This window comes from Pyrus communis, chromosome 12, assembly GCF_963583255.1.
Source record: "Pyrus communis chromosome 12, drPyrComm1.1, whole genome shotgun sequence".
Lineage (NCBI taxonomy): Eukaryota > Viridiplantae > Streptophyta > Magnoliopsida > Rosales > Rosaceae > Pyrus > Pyrus communis.
Genome location: NC_084814.1, coordinates 14,345,205 through 14,365,599, shown reverse-complemented (window position 1 = coordinate 14,365,599; position 20,395 = coordinate 14,345,205). Strand labels below are relative to the sequence as shown.

Sequence of the window (20,395 nt, the reverse complement as noted above, 5' to 3'; positions counted from 1 at the left end):
AAGGGTAGTGGTATGGGTATTATAATATATTATTGTGGGTAGTAGTATGGGCATTATAATATATTATTGTGGGTAGTAGTATTATAATATATTATTGTTTGGAAAAGCAAATGGCTTTACATTTTATAATCAGTTAAAGGCTTAAAGCTTTTAGTTTATTTCTTTCAAACTTTCAGACTTTCAGTACTCACCTGGAGTTACAGACAGAGAAGAAGGAGACGACGGCGCAGTTGTAGACGGAGAAGATGGAGATGACGGCACAGTTGCAGATGAAGATGATGGAACGGTTGCAGATGACGGTCTGATTCGTGAAAGTCTCCCAACAAGAGTGATTTATGTTATGAGGTTCGAGAGGTAAATCCGAGTTTTATTTTATTTTTTCTAATTATCCTCCGATTTTAGAGTGATTTCAGTTAGCTAGCTTCGATCAACCACGATTTTATGCGAATTTATTGTGATTTTTTTTTTTCTTCTGATTATCCTCCTATTTTAGTTTCAAACGTATCTGAAATGTAGGATATGGGTATCTGGACGATACGATATGCGTATCTTATCAGTCCTAAACGTATCTCTTCATTCCGATACGTATCGGGCGCGTATCCATGCGTATCCTTCGCGTATCCGTATCCTCGGCGTGTCAGATACGGGATACGATGGATTTCTCCCGTGTCCATGCATCGTAGATATTATCATAGCTAGGAATAAGACAGATTGACATTTTTTCAACTATTCTCTTATTTGACAACTCATCACCATACATCTTCATATGGTAAATCAAATCAAACAATCTAGTCAAATAAGCAGATAGTATTTTATCATTTCGCATTCAAGCATATTATAAATCTCTTCTAGTACCTTGTAGTTTCACATCTCGAACTTGAGAATCACCTCAGTATTCCTGCTTCAAGGTGTCCCAAGCAGTTTTAGCCGTCTCTGGATTTGCAATCATTGGGAAGATTTCATCAAACACTGCGCCTTGAATCAATCCCAGAGCTCTAGCGTCTTGTGCAATAAGATCTTGAGTTGCAATCTGCTTCTTCTCAGTTAGTTCATCGCCTGTTTATGAGGGAAGCTTATAGCCTTCTTCAGCAAACTTCCACAAATTATGTGACTTGAAAATCGTCTTATCTTGATGCACCATAAGTCGTAGTTTACTGCGGTGAATACGGAATGTCAGTTGGATCGGTGTCTTGCTAATGCGGGATGTCGTAATCTCTTCCGATATTCGCAAGTCATCTATCTTGCACCGCTCACTTTTGACCACATTCCTATTCTTCTTCAAGTCAAGCAAGGCCCTAATCAAAATCAACGAAAACACAAGCAATTTCGCTTTGAAGAGGCGTGGCTTCAACGAGAGGACTGCGCTCAAGTGGTAGCACGCATCAAGTTGTTGAAGTGGAAGCAATCCTTGGCATCAGTGAAAGAGGAGATAAAGATTACCAGAGACTAGTTGAAAGTTCTTTTTTAACACCCCTCGGATTCGAAGGAATGGGATCTTGGGCCCTTGGCAGAACTCTCCTTAGTAAACTTGAATCTTTACTCTCTCAAGAGGAGTCTCACGGGAAACAACGTTCCAAAGTAACCTGGATTTGGGATGGGGACAGGAACACTCGGCATTTTCATCAAAAAATGTCTAATCGTCTCCGAACAATGGTATAAAAGGTTTATTTGATGCTAATGGTGTTGGAAATTATATATTGTAATATATAATTTTAATAATTGAATGAAAAATATTGTTAACCAATTTCTTGGAAAGGTTATGTTGTTTAGGTGCATTCCTTGATAAGTGATGTATACTTATAGATGAAAAGTTACATCTCCTTAATAAGTAGAAATTGAATTCTATTTAAACCCATGAAACCATTGGTATTAGAGATAGAAAATTAGAGTTAATTTTTACTCTTGAGAAATAGGGTTTCCCCACTTTGTTTCTCTCATGCTTCGTGAGTCAAATTCCGAATCGTGTCTTGAGAGTATGGAATATATAAAGTTCGCCAGAGTCCGAAGATTGAAGTTCTTTGACTTCGGATTATAGATTGTTGAATCCTGGGAGATGGACGCCTACCGAATTACAAGCACAAGAGTAGGGGCGAAATTCTATCTTTAGGACATTGCATTTATACAAGCCTTAATCTCCAAGTTTGTCAGTTATTCTAACTTTCTCTCTAGTTGTTTTTTGCCATTTAACGTTATTGTTGTTTGTCACATCCCGACCCGGGGCGGATCACTTCCCGGGCCCGTTCCACCACCGTAGCACGATATTGTCCGCTTTGGGCCCCGACCACGCCCTCACGGTTTTGTTTCTGGGAACTCACACGAGAACTTCCCGATGGGTCACCCATCCTAGGAATACTCTCATGCGCTACTCGCTTAACTTCGGAGTTCCCATGGAACCTGAAGCCAGTGAGCTCCCAAAAGGCCTCGTGCTAAGTAGGGATGGGAATATACATATAAGGATCACTCCCCTGGGTGATGTGGTATGTTACAATCCACCCCCTTAAGGGCCCCAACGTCCTCGTTGGCACACCACGCCCAGGGTTAGGCTTTGATACCAAATTGTCACATCCCGACACGGGGCGGATCACTTCCCGGGCCCGCTCCACCACCGTAGCACGATATTGTCCGCTTTCGGCCCCGACCACGCCCTCACGGTTTTGTTTCTGGGAACTCACACGATAACTTCCCGATAGGTCACCCATCCTGGGAATGCTCTCATGCGCTACTCGCTAAACTTCGGAGTTCCCATGGAACCTGAAGCCAGTGAGCTCCCAAAAGGCCTCGTGCTAGGTAGGGATGGGAATATACATATAAGGATCACTCCCCTGGGTGATGTGGGATGTTACATGTTGGTTCAACACTCTAAAAATTAGACATGAGAATGGCGATAAGTTCTTGTGATGTGATTGGTTTTGCCAATTCAAAGTTAACAGACCTTTCGAGGTGTTTTCCTGCCAAACCATGGTGATTTAGCATATTACAAGGTACCATTCTCTTAATCTCATGGAATACTACAACTTTGGTTTTTGAATCACTCGATTTGGTTGAGTAACGAAGAAGATATGAGTGTTTGAAAGTAGCCCAGAAACCGACCCAAGTGTGGCATGAAGGCAGCACAAGACGGACAAAAAAGCATTGTGGACCAACACTCCAGGGACCCTGAGTATAAGGTTGGTGACTTTGTTTTCCTGAAGTTGTCTCCCTGGAAGGGTGTGGTTCATTTTGGTAAGCAAGGAAAGTTGAGTTCTCAATATGTTGGCCCCTAGCTACCAGATTACTGAGAGGATTGGTGCAGTTGTTTATAGATTGGAGCTACCATCAAAGTTGGCACAAATTCATGTTTTTCATATTTTCATGTTTTGGAAGTATGTGTCGGATCCCTCTCATGCTATTCAGCTGAAACCACTAGAATCAGGATGCGAGTTACGTCGAGGAGCCAGTGGCGACCATTGACTGGCAGAAGAAAACCTTGAGGAATAAAGTCATCCCATTGGTAAAAGTGATGTGGAGAAACCATGTCGTCGAGGAAGCTATGGGAAATGGAGGATTCGATGAGAAGTACCCGTATCTTTTTAGTTGAGTTTGTAATTTCGGGGACAAAATTCTTATAAAGGGGGTAGATCGTAAAACCCCTCCCCAAATTTAATTTTACATTTCCCATAAAAGTTTATGTAATCTTGCAAATTGGCCCCCTATCCTAATCCAATCCAGACCCTCCCTTTAAGATTCTCTTTCTCTCTCCTTTGCCACGTGGCACCACCCTATCCTAAAGAACGCATGTTGCAAAGTGGTGTCACCCTTTCGATAGGGAGATATATGGCAGGCATGAGGTATATATTGATGGCTTCGGGCCGAGAGATACTGATATTGATATCACTAGCTAGCACACTATATACGAGATATGTTTCATGAAAGATTTTATGGCATGCTAGGGTTTTCAAAAAACCTATTACATATTATGCTATTGATGTTTTCATAAAACTTTGGAGATTAGTATGTTGACAACTATTTCAGTATTATATATATATCAACTTGGTCCACTCATGTTTGTTTTGATCCACCTCAGGACCTAGAATCGAGGCGTATAGTCTCAGCGTCAATGCACTTTCGCATCAGCATCTTCGAGTCCTCTCAATGTAGGACCCATCCTCTTATTCATTCAATTATATATATATATATATATGTATATATATTTTAGTATTCTAGATTAGTGTATACTCCAAACACATTCCTAAATTGCATATTCATGATATTTAAATTTATAAGTCTTATTTATTTCTTGTAATCATGTATTCTAATATGGCTTCGTCACCTCTGGGTGTCAGCAGGCATGTGCCTACCCTGATGTTCAGGGAATATCAAGATTGGGTGTGTCATGTGGTGCTGCCTAATTAATCATCTCTTTAATCCTCCAAAGTCCTTTTGTATTTTGTCATATATATATATATATATATATATATATTCTATCTTTTTCCCTCGAAAAGATTTTGGCTATTGAATTTCAAATTTTTTCTTTCCTACAAATTCCACTAGTTCAAAAGGATCCCATCGTCTCTCTTCTCTTAATCTCATGTATTCTCTCAAATGCTATTATAATTTTCACCTCTTGTATGCCAAAGGAAAGAATCGAGTTGTTCACTCAATCCGAGTATTGCGAGTGTACACTTACAAGGATCATAGGTTGTTGTATTCCAGAGGGTAGGACGCCATAACCTACTACACCGAGACATTGTCTTAGAGGGGCGAAACTTACTCTTAAGGACAGTGATTACACGTCTCAACCTAAAATCTTATTCTAATTAAGGATCAAAGAAGAGTGTTTCCAAAGATAAGTATTTTATCTTATTTTGTTTATCTTATGTAATTAATTGCGGAAATGAAAATTATCATATACTAATATTTATGTTATGTGATTTATTATAGGAGAAGTAGCATCCGGATCGCCTATCTTTCCAAAACTGTGCAATGTCTTGTATAACATAGGTGCAAAGGTCATTGTGAATTATTTGAAGGGAATTATGGATGCAATTATTTCTGAACAGCATGGAGCTTTTGTGCCTAGCAGCTTAATCTCGGATAATTCTCTTATGGCATCTGAAGTGGGGCATTATCTTCACAACCTTAGACGTGGCAAGCGGGGTTTGTTAGCATTAAAACTCGATATGAGCATGGCATATAACCATGTGGAATGGGGTTTTTTTACGGAAAGTTATGCTAAAAATTGACTTTGATCCGCACTAGACTGAAATCATTATGAGTTGTTGTTAGTTCTGTTTCGTACTCCTTACTGGTGAATGGCGCGATCACTGGGTATATCTCTCACACCCGTAGCCTGAGAAAAGGGGATCCCCTGTCTCCCTATTTATTTCTCCTGTGTGCCGAAGGCTTGACTAGTTTAATTCTCAGAATGAGGAGCTAGGGAGATTACTTGGTGTCTCTATTTAGTGTGGGGCGCCAAGCATTTCCCACTTTTTGTTCGCTGATGACAGTTTCTTGTTCTTCAGAGCCTTCTTTTAGGAACGTTGGCATTTAAAACAAATACAGAAATGTGCGGTATCGTTTAGTCCCAATATTCGTCGTGATATACAAGACAACCTTGCTGCCTTCTTAGGGGTTAGTCAGGTTGATGTACAAGATCGCTATCTGGGCTTCCCTATTGTTCTCGAACGAAATCGTTCAGAGCGGTTCGCTCATATTGAGGACCGTCTCTGGAAGAAGCTAAAGGGTTGGAAAGACAAGCTCATTAGTGCAAACAGGTAAGGAAATTCTTATTAAAGTGGTTGGTCAGTCACTTCCCATTTATTCAATGAACTGCTTTCTTCTTCCAAAAACCTTGTGTGAGGATTTGCAACGTATTTTGTGCCGGTTTTGGTGGGGACAGTGAGGACACTAGACGGACTCAATGGCTTTCTTGGGAGAGTATGTGTCATCAGAAGGATAAAGGTGGTGTTAGGTTCCGCTCCCTCTATGATTTTAATCTCGCCCTCCTCGCCAAACAAGGATGGCGGCAGCATCAAAACCCAGAATTCTTAGCATCTCGATTACTGAAAGCTAAATATTTTCCTCATAATTCCTTTTGGCAAGCTACTTTGGGGGCTATAAGCATGTCGAAGTGGTATCATGGAGGCTCGACCAATCTTGGAAAGAGGTTCTCGTTGGCTAGTGGGAGATGGTAACTCAATTCCTGCTAACTGTGCGTTGGAGTATGTCTCGGATTTAATCAGTTCTGAATCGGCTTCCTGGCTACCTGATTTGGTTAACGAGTTGTTTCCATCTTGTGATACTACGCAAATTCTCTCAATCAAGCTGAGTAGCAGAGTCCCCTCGGATAAACTGATGTGGCATTATGATGCTAACGGTTTATTTTTCGGTGAAAAGCGCATATAAGGATGCATATTCTATGCGTAATCAAGCTTTATCTTCACATTCGAGCACTGTGGGGGTCTCGATGTGGAGAGCTATATGGCAAGCTAAAATCCCCGGAAAGGCAAAAGTGCGTGTTTGGAGGGCCTGTCTCAACTCCCTTCCTACACGTGCTAATGTGGAGAAAAAAATCAGTGGTGGTGGACAATAATTGTGTGTTTTGTAGTTCCTCTCTGGAGCCGGCGTTACATGTTTTTTCTGATTGTCCATTTGCTCGAGGGGTTTTTTTCTCCTCCCATTTGAAATTGGGTTCAAACCCTTCGGTCCATTCTTCTGTGTGTGATTGGGTTGCTATGTGTCTTGCCTCACTCCCTGCAGGTCAGTTGAATCTTTCTAATGCTTATTCATTCTATATGGCTGGCCAGAAATTGTCTTTTATGGGACGGTAAGCTTGATAGTCCAGCTTTGGTGAGTCATCTGACCAAGTTGCACCTAGAAGACTTCCTGAAGGCCATGCCTGCATCACAATCCCGTCCCGCCCAAGCATTGATTCCTGGAGACCCCCACCAGCAGGTTGGATAAAGATCAATGTAGATGGGTCATTTGGTGCTGCTACTAATATGGGAGGTGCTGGTGTGGTATTTCGCAACGAATTTGAATCACATTATTACTAGCTAGTTTCTCGTTCTACCCAAATAAAGAAATTTAACTACAATGGGTTGCATAGTCTTTCTTCCAGGTATAATTATCGTTCTACTAATAATGTTTAATTAACTTTACTTTTCGTAGTCCCATAAATGATGTCAGTTGTTGATTTATACAAGGGCGGAGACATAAACTTTTTTATGGGTGTGTTAACTAAAAAAATATGCTAAAATCAAAGGACATTTTTTTTGCTACATATAGATTGGATGCAAAAATTTAAGTTTAATTTTTTTTATTCGTATACTTTAAAATTTGCTTGGCATAAACTCAATACGCTTCACAATTGTAAATTGTAAAAAATTATAATAAATTATCCGGTTTCACATATATTTTGATGCAAACATAAGGAGAAGATAGAAAACTTAATCCATGGACTATCTTAACTACAACCACGCAACTAGCAAAACAAAAAAATGAAAGGAGAAATAAAGACAATCTTAAAAAAATTGATCGAAAATAACATAAAGCCCACTGAATAAAAAAAAATTATTCTTGCACTTTTTTTTGTCTATTGTATAAGGCTATACACCTAAAATACATACATATTGCTACAAATTTTCCCTGAGCTACAGCCCACCGTAGCTCCTTCAGAGGATGTATATTTTTTTTATTAATAAAAAGGGAGAAGGGGAGGCTCCATCTCAAGTTTATGGAGTACCACAAACGTGTTCGAGAACTCACAAAGAGAATTTTGACCCTTATTTTTAATTTTTACAAATAACAGACCAAAAGATATTGCCCAACATGGTCCCAAGTTTAGCGAAGAGGAGCATATTATGCTTCAATTTTTTTTATTTTTTGTGGCCCCTACGATTTAGATTGGAAGAATGATGACGAAGGATCGAAAGGAGCCCACATTTTGGGTTGTTGTGTTTGTGTCTACATGGTACAACTTGTTATCATTTAATATCCAATTAATTAGAATCATATCATCAAGTACACGTGGGAGCATTTTTATTTAGACATTTTAACGAAAAGTTTTTGGTACTGTTTGTTTTAACAAAAAATTACATTCTTACATTAAAAAATCAATTATGATACTATTCATTTGACCCTTTATTTTGTCCTTATAGTTAAAACTCAAAGTTTTCAAACTATTTTAATTAGTTTTCTTTTTTTACTTACCACTATAATTATTGTATATGTTTATCATACACTTACTCATTTGTTATGTGTTATTTCATTTAATTCTATTGAATTTTCACATTAAATTTCACTTTTTCAATTTTAAAAAACGCTAACCAAGATTAAATGAAATGATACATGATATATGATGAAGTGTAAGGTGAGAATACACTAAAGTTTAAGATGATGAGAAAAATGGCTCTCAGTACCGATAACGGGGCAGTGCCACTCGTCAACCGGATCTTGCACCAAGTGTCTCTGACCATACCTCAACTCTTCACCAACAATTACAGCACAAATTAAATTATAAAACTAAATGGAGATTAGAGAGAAGAGAACACAAATGATGTAAAAGTCAACTCTTGCAGCGCCTGACAAAACCGTTTTTCAAATTAACACTTCGTTGGGTGCAAAAGGACCAGATTGCCCTTCAAGTTCTAACATATTCCAAGCCTCAAATGAATAAATAAAGCTCTAACATATTCAAAGCTTTCTGAATTGACCAAAATGACCTGCAGTAATGCAAGAGAAGTCACCTTTGATAAGAGTAGTTGAAACTTGAAATGACCATCTAAATGCATGACACAAGCGAATGATTTCTGCAATCCATTTCTTTTCTCCGACATTAAATTTCTTTTTTATGTATTCAGTTGAATAAATCAAAGACAAAATAAGAGTGTAAAACGAGAAAACAAGAGTGAAAATTATTGTCCAAACAACCGAATACGATAACAAGAGCAAGATGATCGTTTTCCACAATTTGAGCAGTTAGGTTAGTTCATTGGTATTTTCCGAAATTCGAGATGAAATATTGGACATTTACGTCATTTCATCTTTACCACAAGCTGCCTCGTCTCATATTAAAAGCCTTCACACCAGCTGCTTCCATTTGAAAAATGAGAGACAAACTCAGTTCCCCTGAATCTTCATCTTATAGAATGATGAGAATTCAGCATCTCAGATTTGTATGTGTGGCCTTCATGATCATGCTTATGATCAGTCAGATATCGAGTTATCATCGCAACGATGGAATGAAATTTGAAGGAGCCAAGAAAACTGAAAAAACTGGATTCTACTCCAGAAATTCATGGTATGTCTCCAGAGAAGCTCCAGAGGAGGGATCTCGTGTGACCGACCGAGTTACCGGCGTTTCCCTACGAGAAGTTCCACAGGGACCAAACCCACTTCACAACTGATCACCCTTCTTGCAACTATATTTGTGTATTCTCAGTCATACAGTATTATTTTTGCAGCTTCTGGTGTAAATCATTTCCTTTTTTTCGAGTGAAAAATGTTAAGAGTGAATGTAGTTCATGAAGAAAGTGTGTAATTCTGTAAACAGTTTTGGATTCAAAGGATTAAAAGCTATTAGCATGCACATATAATCTGCACTTGATTTCTGGAGATTTTGCAAATGTTCTCGGGAGTAAAATTATTATTTTCTTTAGCACATGAAAAATACTATTCTAAATGAACAAAACAATATTAAAAATATATAGCAAGTGGTCGATTGCTCTGCCCCTGGTGGCGCATAGGGTCTTTCCTTTCGAATCCATTGATTCAAAAGCTTCCCTGAATTTACTATAGCTCATATTAGTAATATCGCTTGTAACAAAAAGAAAAAGTTAATTAGGAATTAGCCTATATGGTCTTTCTTTTCCAATCTACTACGGCTCTTGTTTCTTGGTCTTTCTTTTCAAATCCACTACGGCTCTTGTTTCAAATTCTTCCCTCATTTTGTTGTAGCCCATGTTAGTAATATGGCTTGTAATTAAAAAATAAATAAATAATTAGTAATCAGTTGATATGGTCTTTCTTTTCCAATCCACTACGGCTCACATTCAAACATTTCCCTCATTTTAATGTAGCTCATATTAGTAATATCTTACGATAAAAAAAAAATTTAATTAAGAATTAATGGATAGGGTCTTTATTTTCCAATCCACTATAGCTCGGATTCAAACTCTTCCTTATTTTAGTGTTGCTCAAATCAGTAATATTGCTTGTAAAACAAAATATTTTAAATTAGGAATCAGTGGATAGGGACTTTCTTTTCCAAACCACTACGGCTCGGATTCAAACCCTTTCCTCATTTTTATGTTTTTCAGATCAATAATATCACTTGTAATAAAAAAATAATAAATTAGGAATCAGTGGATATGGTCTTTCTTTTCCAATCAATACGGATTCAAACTCTTCTCTCATTTAAGTGTAGCTCATATTAGTAATATTACTTGTAATAAAAAAAAATTAATTAGGAATCAATGTATGGATCTTTCTTTTCTAATCCATTATGACTATGATTCAAACTCTTCCCTCATTTTAGTATAGCTCAGATCAGTAATATCACTTGTAATAAAAAAATTTAAAATTAGAAATCAATGGATATGATCTTCTTTTTTCTTTTTCCAATCCACTACGGCTCGGATTCAAACTCTTCCCTCAATTTAATTTAGCTCATATTAGTAATATTGCTTGTAATAAAACAATTAAAATTTAGGAATCATTGGATAGGGTCTTTATTTTCCAAACCACTATGGCTCGAATTCACACCCTTCTCTCATTTTAGTGTAGCTCAAAATAGTAATATCACTTGTAACAAAAAGAGTTTAAAATTAAAAATCAATGAATGGGCTTTCTTTTCCAATCCACTACAACTCAGATTCAAACTCTTCTCTCAATTTAGTGTAACTCATATTAGTAATATCGGTTGTAATAAAAAAATTAAAAATTAGGAATCATTGAATAAGGTCTTTCTTTTCCAATCTATGATGGCTCAGATTTAAACCCTTCTCTCATTTTAGTGTAACTCAGATCAGTAATATCACTTGGAAAAAAAAAAATTAAGAATCAGCGGATTGGGTCTTTCTTTTCAAATCCTACTACTCGGATTCAAGCTCTTCCCTCATTTTAGTGTAGCTCAGATTAGTAATATGACTTGTAATAAAAAAAAAAATTCTAAAATTGGGAATCAGTGGATAGGGTCTTCCTTTTCCAATCCACTACTGCTCGGATTCAAGCCCTTCCCTCATTTTAGTGTAGCTCAGATTAATAATATCACTTGTAATAATAATAATAATAATAATAATAATAATAATAATAATAATAATAAAATAAAATAAAAATAAAAAATAAAAAAAAGAAGCTTAAATTTAGGAATCAAAGAGTTGTAAGAAAAAAGGTGAGAACCAACAAACCAAGTTCTTGCCGGAAAGGTTGTTTTTTTCAAAGTACAAGACTTGTCAAGACATGACTAGGTAACTGGAGTTGCGTCGACAACAAGAAGTTGTTAACATAAGAAGTGAACATGCAAACACGTAATTGATTTTGGCTTGAATTTGGCGGAACACAATTTGGATTCTTATGGAGTATAAAATAATCTGAAATGCATAATATTAATAATTTAGTTGCATATTATTATGCGTTTTTAGTTTTTTTCTGTAACGAAGTCAAACAATGCATTTGGAAGGATCCTATAAGTCATTCAGAAACCAGATAGAAGGTTAATGTTGCAAGCAACAAGCGCTATGGAAGTTTGACTGATAAATCATTCAAGATACAAGAAAAAATACGTACATTCCTACAGTACAATGCACAATTTTCGCTTGTAATCTCGAAGAATTGGACGGATTAGATTAATGTAATCCCGTACGAGGATTTTGAAGAAGACGGAGTGAGTACCTGGTTGAAGGAACAAAGATGGAGAAACCAGCTTGCATACTTAGTGCTTGAATTAAACAGATTGAGAAAGAATGCATGCTCAAAACCCTGCAGGGACACATATGAATATTATGACATATACCTCTTTTCGTATACTCTTCGGTTTTGATGAATAAGGGTACCAAACCTCACAGGATCCTCTCTACATAATCTCATTGCCAACTGGATGAACTGAAAAATGAACAGAAACCGTTTTCCGAGTGATTTGCTCGAATTTCGACTTCCATATCTGCAGTTTGGTAAAATTTCCGAATGTTAGAGATGTGTTGGTTGAATGAAACAGAGACAAACCTAGAACTACGATCCCAAAATGTGTCTCGAACCTTAAATTAGCCGGGGATCATAATTATAAATATAAAAACGACGCTGAAAGAACAAAAAGAGCTAATAATGTAGCCAAAAGATTGGGAAGAACGGTATTTTTCATCATGTAAGATTAGATAAAAATGCACTCGTGATAAGAGAGTTCATGCCACAGTGGATGGGGAAAATTGGATTCAAGTACATTACTTACTTTTTTGTATTCTGAGCTTCCCATGAATATCTCAAAAGCGTCAACTACAAGTTATACAGTGAATGAAAGTTATCAAAGTGAAGGCAGCATGTATCTGAATCTAAATAAGGCAACGAGCGCTCACAGGACCGAAATCTGATCACTACTCCATGTGTATACTCCTTGCTGCTGAGATTAAGATTCAGACCTGCCAACGAAATAGTAACAAGTTACCATAGGGATACTTCGTAACAAAAATACGAATTTTTCCACTATTTCACCAGAATAAATGCTATATAAACACAACCAAAACAACCTAGAAACAAGAGTTGACAAAATCGAGATGCCTTGTTTTAGGGTTCAAGTGAATTATTTTCCACGAAGAGTGAAAAGTATAAAGAGGTGGCTTTTAGCTCAAGCAAACCTCGAGTAGATTGGACAATCAAGGATGGAAATCCCACAATCAGTTCTTCCAAAGAAACCAATGCCTCTTCCACATGTCCAGATGCACTATCAACAAACGATAGCAGAAGCACAAATTCCACACCGAAGTTGAATTCCTGCTTGCAAGAGTAGTTAGCATAGCATTCCCTTTCGAGATTTCTTTTACACCCAAAACCGACAAACATAAATCATATGGATATATTAAGATGCGGAATGAGAATTCAAAAGTTTGATCCCAGCCAATTTAGTTAAAAGGGATAGTAAAATTTAATTGACAGTAAGCAAGTCCTGTATAATCGCAAGCATTTACACTCTTTTCTGCATGTGCATTATGTAGTCCCCAATCCCAATAGGATTGTATTGCATAAATAAAACAAAAACCAGTAAGGATGTCGTTTCAAACCTCTCCTTTGCGGAATATTGGAACAATGTCATCTTCTACTTCAGATTCGTAGTGGACATTAAGCAATTCCTGTGTATGTACCATAAATTCCAGTCCAATAAGTTGACAAAATTGTTAAATGCAAAATTAACAAAAATCGAAGCCTAAAGAACAGAGTGTCGGTGTTTACATGTCAGGGCATACATGGCAGTAAGGGAAGACATGCTCCTTGAGAACTCGCATGTAGAAGGGGTTCTCATAAAACTTGCCAATGTCTTCTTTTCTCTGGAAGCGCATGTAGACAGCATGGGTATACTTGTCAGGGTTTTGATCAGAGACACGTCCTAAATGAGCGATTGAGAACATATAAGCCCTTGTAAAAGTGCAAATCGGACAAAGAAAAGCCACCAAAATCAACCAAGTATTTTAAGTAAAACTCACCTAGTGATATTGCGAGAATGCCTCGCATTTGATACTGGGTTGTATAGAGATAATCCAGCATATCCTTCTCTTCTTCATCAGATAAATCCTGCTTCGCTTTGAGCAGGCTTACGTGTTCCACAATTTTCCTGTGGAAAGTACAAGATCATTACGTTTGCATGTAAAAACAGGTGAATGCATTAGCTGACCACATTAAGTGACAGTTGATAATGTCTAGTACCACCACATGACCACAGATGTTCTGACCACATTATGCGACAGTTGACGTGTCTGATAATAACCAGACATAATAACTTTCGTAAAACAAGTGAATCCACCGTCTACACGACATGATTGTATAATGTGATACAAGATGCAATTCAAAACATAGAACTGTGAAAGATGGGCTCTCTACGCCAATGAAGCTCCTTCGAAATTCAACCCCACCAAGCCAATCTCAATTTTACATGAAAAAATAAAAGTTCAGAACACGAATAGGATTATAATGACAACAATTGGAAGAGTTATGAACCTTTTCTTCTGCACATTGAGGCTCGAGCTCTGCTCCTCCGTAGCCGAAACCAACACTCCCCCATTCTTTTTCTTCCCCAGCCATGTTCTCACAACTCCGTACGATCGGAAAACTGACCATTGATAATAAAATTGCACCAAAAAATCCCAAGAAAAAAAACACTGAAGAACAAAGAACAAAAAATCGAGTCGAAACCAAAAAATTCGTATTACCGTTAAAAGGGGCAGGGCGGGGAATGAGAAGGCACCGGCCACGGGGGTTTGTGAGGCGAATGGGAGAGAGTACGGAGCATTGAGATTGAATGAGCATCGTGGCGTTGCGCGATCCTGTGGTTCCTGTGCCTTTACCTTCTGCGAGTCTCGTGAGTGTGGGTTATATCAAATTAGGGGGACGATCTCTTCCGGTATAAAATGGGTGGACAGGGAAATAAACGAACTTTTAAATTTGTGGGTTTAAAATTGGCGCTTAGTTATTGAAGTTACCAAATTGCCCTTTCGGGAACTATTATTATTTAGTACTAGAATATGGGTATACACGAAGTGTGTGAGAAAATTTTTTATTTTTGTTTTTGAAATAGAAGGAGAGAGTAAGAGAGTGATAGAGGGTTAAACTGGTTATTAAAGTTACCATATTTCTTATTTATATTCTGTTTTCATTAGAGGGTTAAACTAGTAATTTTTGTAGGGTTTTAGTTGACAATGAGTGTTTTATTAATTAGTAGAGATATGATGTATTTTTAACAAGACGATAATGTATATTCCAAACTATTATAACTTATGAGATGGGGAATCCCAACTAGTTGTACAATGAAGAAGTGACCACATTACACTCACTACTAACTGACCTAACCAATATCTACAACGTTCAATGTTTTAAAAAACTTGCATTGGGGTGTGCCTAGACAGCCTTAGAGGCGGGGCGGCAACATTTTCGCCTTTGTTTTTTGGGAGTTGGCAAAATACTCACCTAGGCTTCATGGGGTGCGCGAGGTGGGGCGACAACATTTTTGCCTCTGTTTTTTTGGGAGTTGGCAAAATTTGGAATTCTCTTGAGTTGTAGAGTTTGCCCAGCGAAGAAAATGAAGATAGCTAGGGTTTTATTTGAGTTTCCATTTGTCTATACTTTTTATTACCCACTTTGCTACATTTATTATCCCTCTTTACTGATATTTTTTTACCTCAATATCTTCTTTTCTGTTCACTTTTCATTTTTCTATACTTTTTATTACGCCACTTTGCCGATAATTTTTTAGGAAAACTAATGAAAAAAGCTTGAAAACTTTTGAGTTTTAATGATAAAGACAAAATAAAGTGTAAAATGAGTAGTATAAAAATTGACTTTTTAGTGTTAAAATGTGATTTTTCATTAAAGTGAACAATATCGTGGATTTTTCGTTAAAATTCCCTAATTTTTTCCCCACCATCTTCCTTTATGTTCACTTTTAGTTAAGAGTTTATACACAGTATTATATATATGTGTGTGTGTGTGTGTGTTCAAAATTTAGGTCTCTTAAGGTTTCGCCTCATACCTCAAGGCTTTCGCCTAGACAGGACCATCCATGAAACGTCCCATCCACACCTTTTTCCTTTAAAACATTAACAGCATCTTATGCAAAAAATATACGTTGATTGAAGCCCTTGAGGTATGTCTTGTGCCTCTTTAACTTCCATTTCTGAGAGGTGCTTGGCAAACAAGTCCCAAGAAACCTCGTTTACAGTCAAATGCGGCGTTTTGATTCTCAAAGTGTTTTTCACTAACATTAATAGTTGTCACTTGGCTAATCAGATTAATACATTTGTTTTAATACACTCTTTGGACCATACAAGCCACAACATCTCAGAGACCTTTCACATAAACTTCATGATTGTAAATGCAATCACATATTTGAAGGCCATACCAAAAAGGTTTTGCCTCGAAAGCATAACCACGCAACTTGCCAAAGAGGACGGCTTGACCTAGTTCTTTAGGTTTTCGAAAAGCTCCGGCAGATGGGCGTTTGTAAGCTTGGTCCTCTTTGTGATCTCGTGCTTCTTCTTCTTGGGTTTGGATTTGCTAGGAATGCCTTGACTCTGTGCCAAGGCCCTTCTTTTTGCAGTATCCGTGGCCGGCTTCATCCCATTCTTCTGGAGCTCTTTCTCAATGTCAATCATATCACGCGGCAACTCAATCCCCCTAAAGAGCACCTTAAGGTCATCGTCAACCTTGGAGGCAGGCAACCTGGGGTCGTTTGGATATGCTATGTCCTCTTGTGAATCAAAGTTTGAAAGCAGCCAGATATCACCCGAAGCTTTCAAAGCCTAGAAAATAATTTCTCTTTCTAAGATTCCACAGTAAGAGTAGAAATCCAGAGACTACAATTTACATCACAGCATATAACAGCAGCCACAGAAGCCTCAACCAAAAACTGAAAGTTGGGATGAAAAAACAAGATGCACAGCCATTTTCCTTCATAAAATCAAAAGAAAGAAGAAATCTATTACGACATCTTTAAGACCAAAGATGTAGAAGTCTCTTTTGGGGTCACCATACCAAGCTAAAGGCATTACAAACAGTTCCTAACAGTTTCCGCCATAATGGCCTCAGTAAAAGCAATAGGGCTAAAGAGAAATGAAAACTTCAATTCTCTGTAGTTCCTCAAATTCCCTAAATATGCAAAAGTTATAAAGACCCACGGACATTCCATCCGTGTACTTTACAAGGTATAACATCAAAACACTCTGGGACCTCTCTTTCGCACACAAAGACAGTCGCATTATTTTTTGGGTAGGGGGAGGAATCTCTAAGATATCTAAAAGGTAAATACAGTATTGTATGATGTCATCTGCTATACCATGATTCATCAAATAAGTAGAACATGTACAAATAATATATACCTGTAAATCGTCCATCACATTTGGGTAAGCATCCTTGAGATCAATGACCGGTATACCCTCTGAAAATTTCCGTACTAGGGACAGAAGCTGTTTTTTGTCCATGATACGATGTTTGGACTACAGATAAAAAAATACAAGTGAAGATGTCATCCTTCATGGAGGTTAAACAAGAAGGCCATTTATAAATAATTCAAATGATATATAAAATCATAGGCGTCCTGGTCTACTCGGGCAGATAGTTAGATAAAATTCACAGTTACCTTATAAGAGAAGCTCTTCCCATCATAAGAAACTTTTAGGTTATTCCTCAGACTGTCAAAGACAGCTTTGTTAGCATTCACATCGACATAACATTCTTGATTAATTTGCTCTGGTGTATACGAAAGCCTTGTCTGCAAAAATATGTAAACACAGAGATTCCAAGTCATCAGATAGTCCTATCCAAGCTGGCATCCCTCTTATCAAAAACCAGGAAAGAGAAAATATCAAAAAAGAGCTGGGAAAGGAGGGAGAGTAAAAGGTGTTCCCAGGAAAGCATGAAATTGCTCCAACAAAATTATAGATTAATGCCAATGTTAGCACCTAGTGAATTTCTAATTGCTACAACTGAACCCATGGCAAAGCTAATATTTTTAAGCACAAAAACTCTTCCATCTAAACTGATACTCCCCATCTTAACCTCGCAAATATTCTGTTATAAGCATCCAGAAGATCAGAAATAAGCAGTCCCTACCAATAGCCATCAGCACAGCCCTCTTGTATATATTATATGCAAATGCTGATTTATTTCTGAAGTCTGTTATTTGTTTATGTTTTAGTAGAAACAAATTTTAATTCAGAAAACAATAAAATTACACAAGCAATGGACAAGATGGCCATAACAGGAATGCAAAAGTACAAGAAAAATCATGGAAGCAAGTGTTCTCAAACAGTAAGACATAAACAACATAACACAACACGATACCTAGTATATAGCAAGATCAACCCCTGAATACTAGAATAAGATCAAGCCCTGAATTCTCTATTGAGGCCCATAATGATGACCAAGATAAAAAAAATTCCAATAAAACATCCCAAATAACTAGCCAATGGTATGCACCCCCATAAAACTTTGGTTTTCTTCTCCCACCCTGGTAATTAAATTTCTCAGATAAAACGGAGAAAATACACTCCAGACTCCCTGAACAAGGACCACCAAAGGCTCAAAAACCACAGGACAACGTATAAAAACATGATCTCTAGATCCCAATGCTAGCATAGGATGCATCACTGAGGATAAAGGCATGAGTCGGCTCTCCTCCTTGGAATCATGTCCGGAGTATTGACCTTTTAATGAGCCACTAACCTAGTAGCAAACTTCACTTTGGGAGGAATTCATCCTTTGTGACCAAAACTATATATACAAGTACAACTCACATATGTTCATCAACCACAGGCAGATGTAGAAAATAACGTACAGCCAATTATCTATACCCTTGCTGCTCATGCTGGGTGCTCTAGATACTGATCAATCATCAGCTTTACATCGAAAAAATTTCTTGCTATGTGTATCTCCCAAAAAAACTACAAACATAACCAATTTTGGTATGCGGTCCACTATTTTACAATTTTTTTTATCATTTTGTTAAGCAAAAAGAGTTTTTTTTTTTTTGTGGTTTTGGGGGGGGGGGGAGTGGAAACAACCCACTACTGTCTTGCCAGATGGGACTTACGGTAGGACACAGAAGTCACCACCGTCCAAATCTGCAGGCACACCAATAAGTTACATGCCAAGAATATCTGCACTAACTCTACCAATTATCTTGAAATGATGCTGATAAACAAATTGTAATGGTACACAAAAAGCCTGCTCATTACAACTACCGTACGGAACAACAGGAAACTCAAAACATGGGGTTCAGATGAGCTTGTAGCTCAACCATGGACACCTCAATTTCTTTTCATGAATCGTGATTCAAAGTACACACACCACACAGTTATGATTTATTATGATTCATTAGGAGAGTTGTAAATGAAACAATATAATAGTCATTTACATCAAGCAAATAAAGGGACAAAATGTGGGTTTAGTTCGAACCTCCCGCAACAGGTCTATAACACGCTTGATCTGAGCTCCAACAGGGGCTTTCCGTATGCTATTAATATGTTGAAGTCTCTCCGTATCATTTGAAAATTTGACAGCTGGAGCTGGAGCCTTGGTGACTGCAGGCGCAGGTCTTGGTGTTGCTGTGGCCCTATCAGATGCAATGCCGATAAGAAGTGACTGTGCGCTCTCTTGCTGCTTCTTGAACCTATTTAAACTCTCTTTCAACGCCATCTGCAATTCACAAAGTTTACTTAGAACTCATCATCTGTTAAAACAGTATAGAAAGATGTACTATGTAAACAATGCAAAATCAAGCTTATACACAAATATCAAAATTGAAACTCGAACAAGTTATTGCAAGCGGTGGATTACACTGGATAGGGCCTTCACCTTCCCCTTAAACCCACTGCATCCCAGGTTCAAACCCTTCCCCACCCTGTAGTTTAAATGAATTTAGTGTAAATTATCGGATTGATTGTCAAAAAATCCACAATCTTTCAATCTCCAAGAGTACACACGTAATCTCAAATTACTTCATTTCAATTAATTTTTATTATCAAGCCCCAGTTTTTTGATTAAAAAACGAACATGGCATATTTCTAACACCAATCAGAATTTGAAAAAGATTTCCCAGGTCGCTGATGAACATATTGGAATCGATCAAATCATAAACCCCCATCTCCAATTCATCAGAGTAAGAAGTAAGAAAGAACGTAATTTCAAGTAAAAACCCACAAAAATCCAAATTTTATCCTTTTTTAATTTATAATTTACCCTTTCAACTTCTGGGCGCTTGCGATGTTTGCCTAATTCCCATCACAGAAAACAAACTGTGGGACCTAAACATGGTGTGTAAATAGATGAAACGATTCATGAATTCAACAGAAAAGGAACCCTAAAACAGGTAATCGAATACGTATTCGGGTAGAAATTTGAATTTTAGATGGATAAAATTCGAAATTAAGCACTAGTTTCTACATACCCGAAAGCTAGAGAGGGAGAACGAGTAGCGAGAGAACAAATGCTTACCGAAGACAGCTCGAGAGGACTCGGGTGAAGGCTGCTACCGTAAGAGATATGAGAGGACAAATGGGGGGATCGGATGCTTACTAAAGCGACGAGAGAGAAGAGGAGGGACAGAGTTTTATTTTATTTTGCAAAATCAAACATTTTAATTTGGATAAATTATATTTTACCCCTTCTTCGGGTATGGGCAGGATTTGGAACCTCTTTCTAGGGATACTAGGCATCAACC

At 37.6% G+C, this 20,395-nt stretch overlaps 2 protein-coding genes across 5 annotated transcripts; both read right to left on the bottom strand.

Annotated features, from left to right (window-relative positions):
• Nucleotides 1-11,693: 11,693 nt before the first annotated feature.
• On the bottom strand, nt 11,694-14,530 carry LOC137711633 (stress-response A/B barrel domain-containing protein UP3). The gene is made up of 10 exons (XM_068450886.1): nt 14,394-14,530; nt 14,182-14,293; nt 13,671-13,798; nt 13,434-13,573; nt 13,251-13,319; nt 12,828-12,963; nt 12,549-12,611; nt 12,425-12,468; nt 12,038-12,139; nt 11,694-11,958 (listed from the first exon to the last, which is right to left on the bottom strand). Exons 1-9 carry the CDS (start codon nt 14,488-14,490, stop codon nt 12,053-12,055), a joined length of 876 nt encoding a protein of 291 aa, XP_068306987.1. The 5' UTR covers nt 14,491-14,530; the 3' UTR covers nt 11,694-11,958; nt 12,038-12,052.
• A 1,361-nt stretch (nt 14,531-15,891) lies between these two features.
• On the bottom strand, nt 15,892-20,308 carry LOC137711410 (uncharacterized). 4 transcript variants are annotated; one of them, XM_068450650.1, is made up of 6 exons: nt 20,170-20,240; nt 19,531-19,576; nt 19,132-19,371; nt 17,315-17,446; nt 17,055-17,171; nt 15,892-16,478 (listed from the first exon to the last, which is right to left on the bottom strand). In XM_068450650.1, exons 3-6 carry the CDS (start codon nt 19,369-19,371, stop codon nt 16,137-16,139), a joined length of 831 nt encoding a protein of 276 aa, XP_068306751.1. In that variant the 5' UTR covers nt 19,531-19,576; nt 20,170-20,240; the 3' UTR covers nt 15,892-16,136. The 4 variants fall into 4 exon arrangements, with proteins under 4 accessions (XP_068306751.1, XP_068306750.1, XP_068306748.1 ...); XM_068450649.1 differs by having other exon boundaries at nt 19,513-19,576; nt 20,170-20,221; XM_068450647.1 differs by lacking the exon at nt 19,531-19,576 and having other exon boundaries at nt 20,170-20,308.
• Between the last annotated feature and the right edge of the window lie 87 nt (nt 20,309-20,395).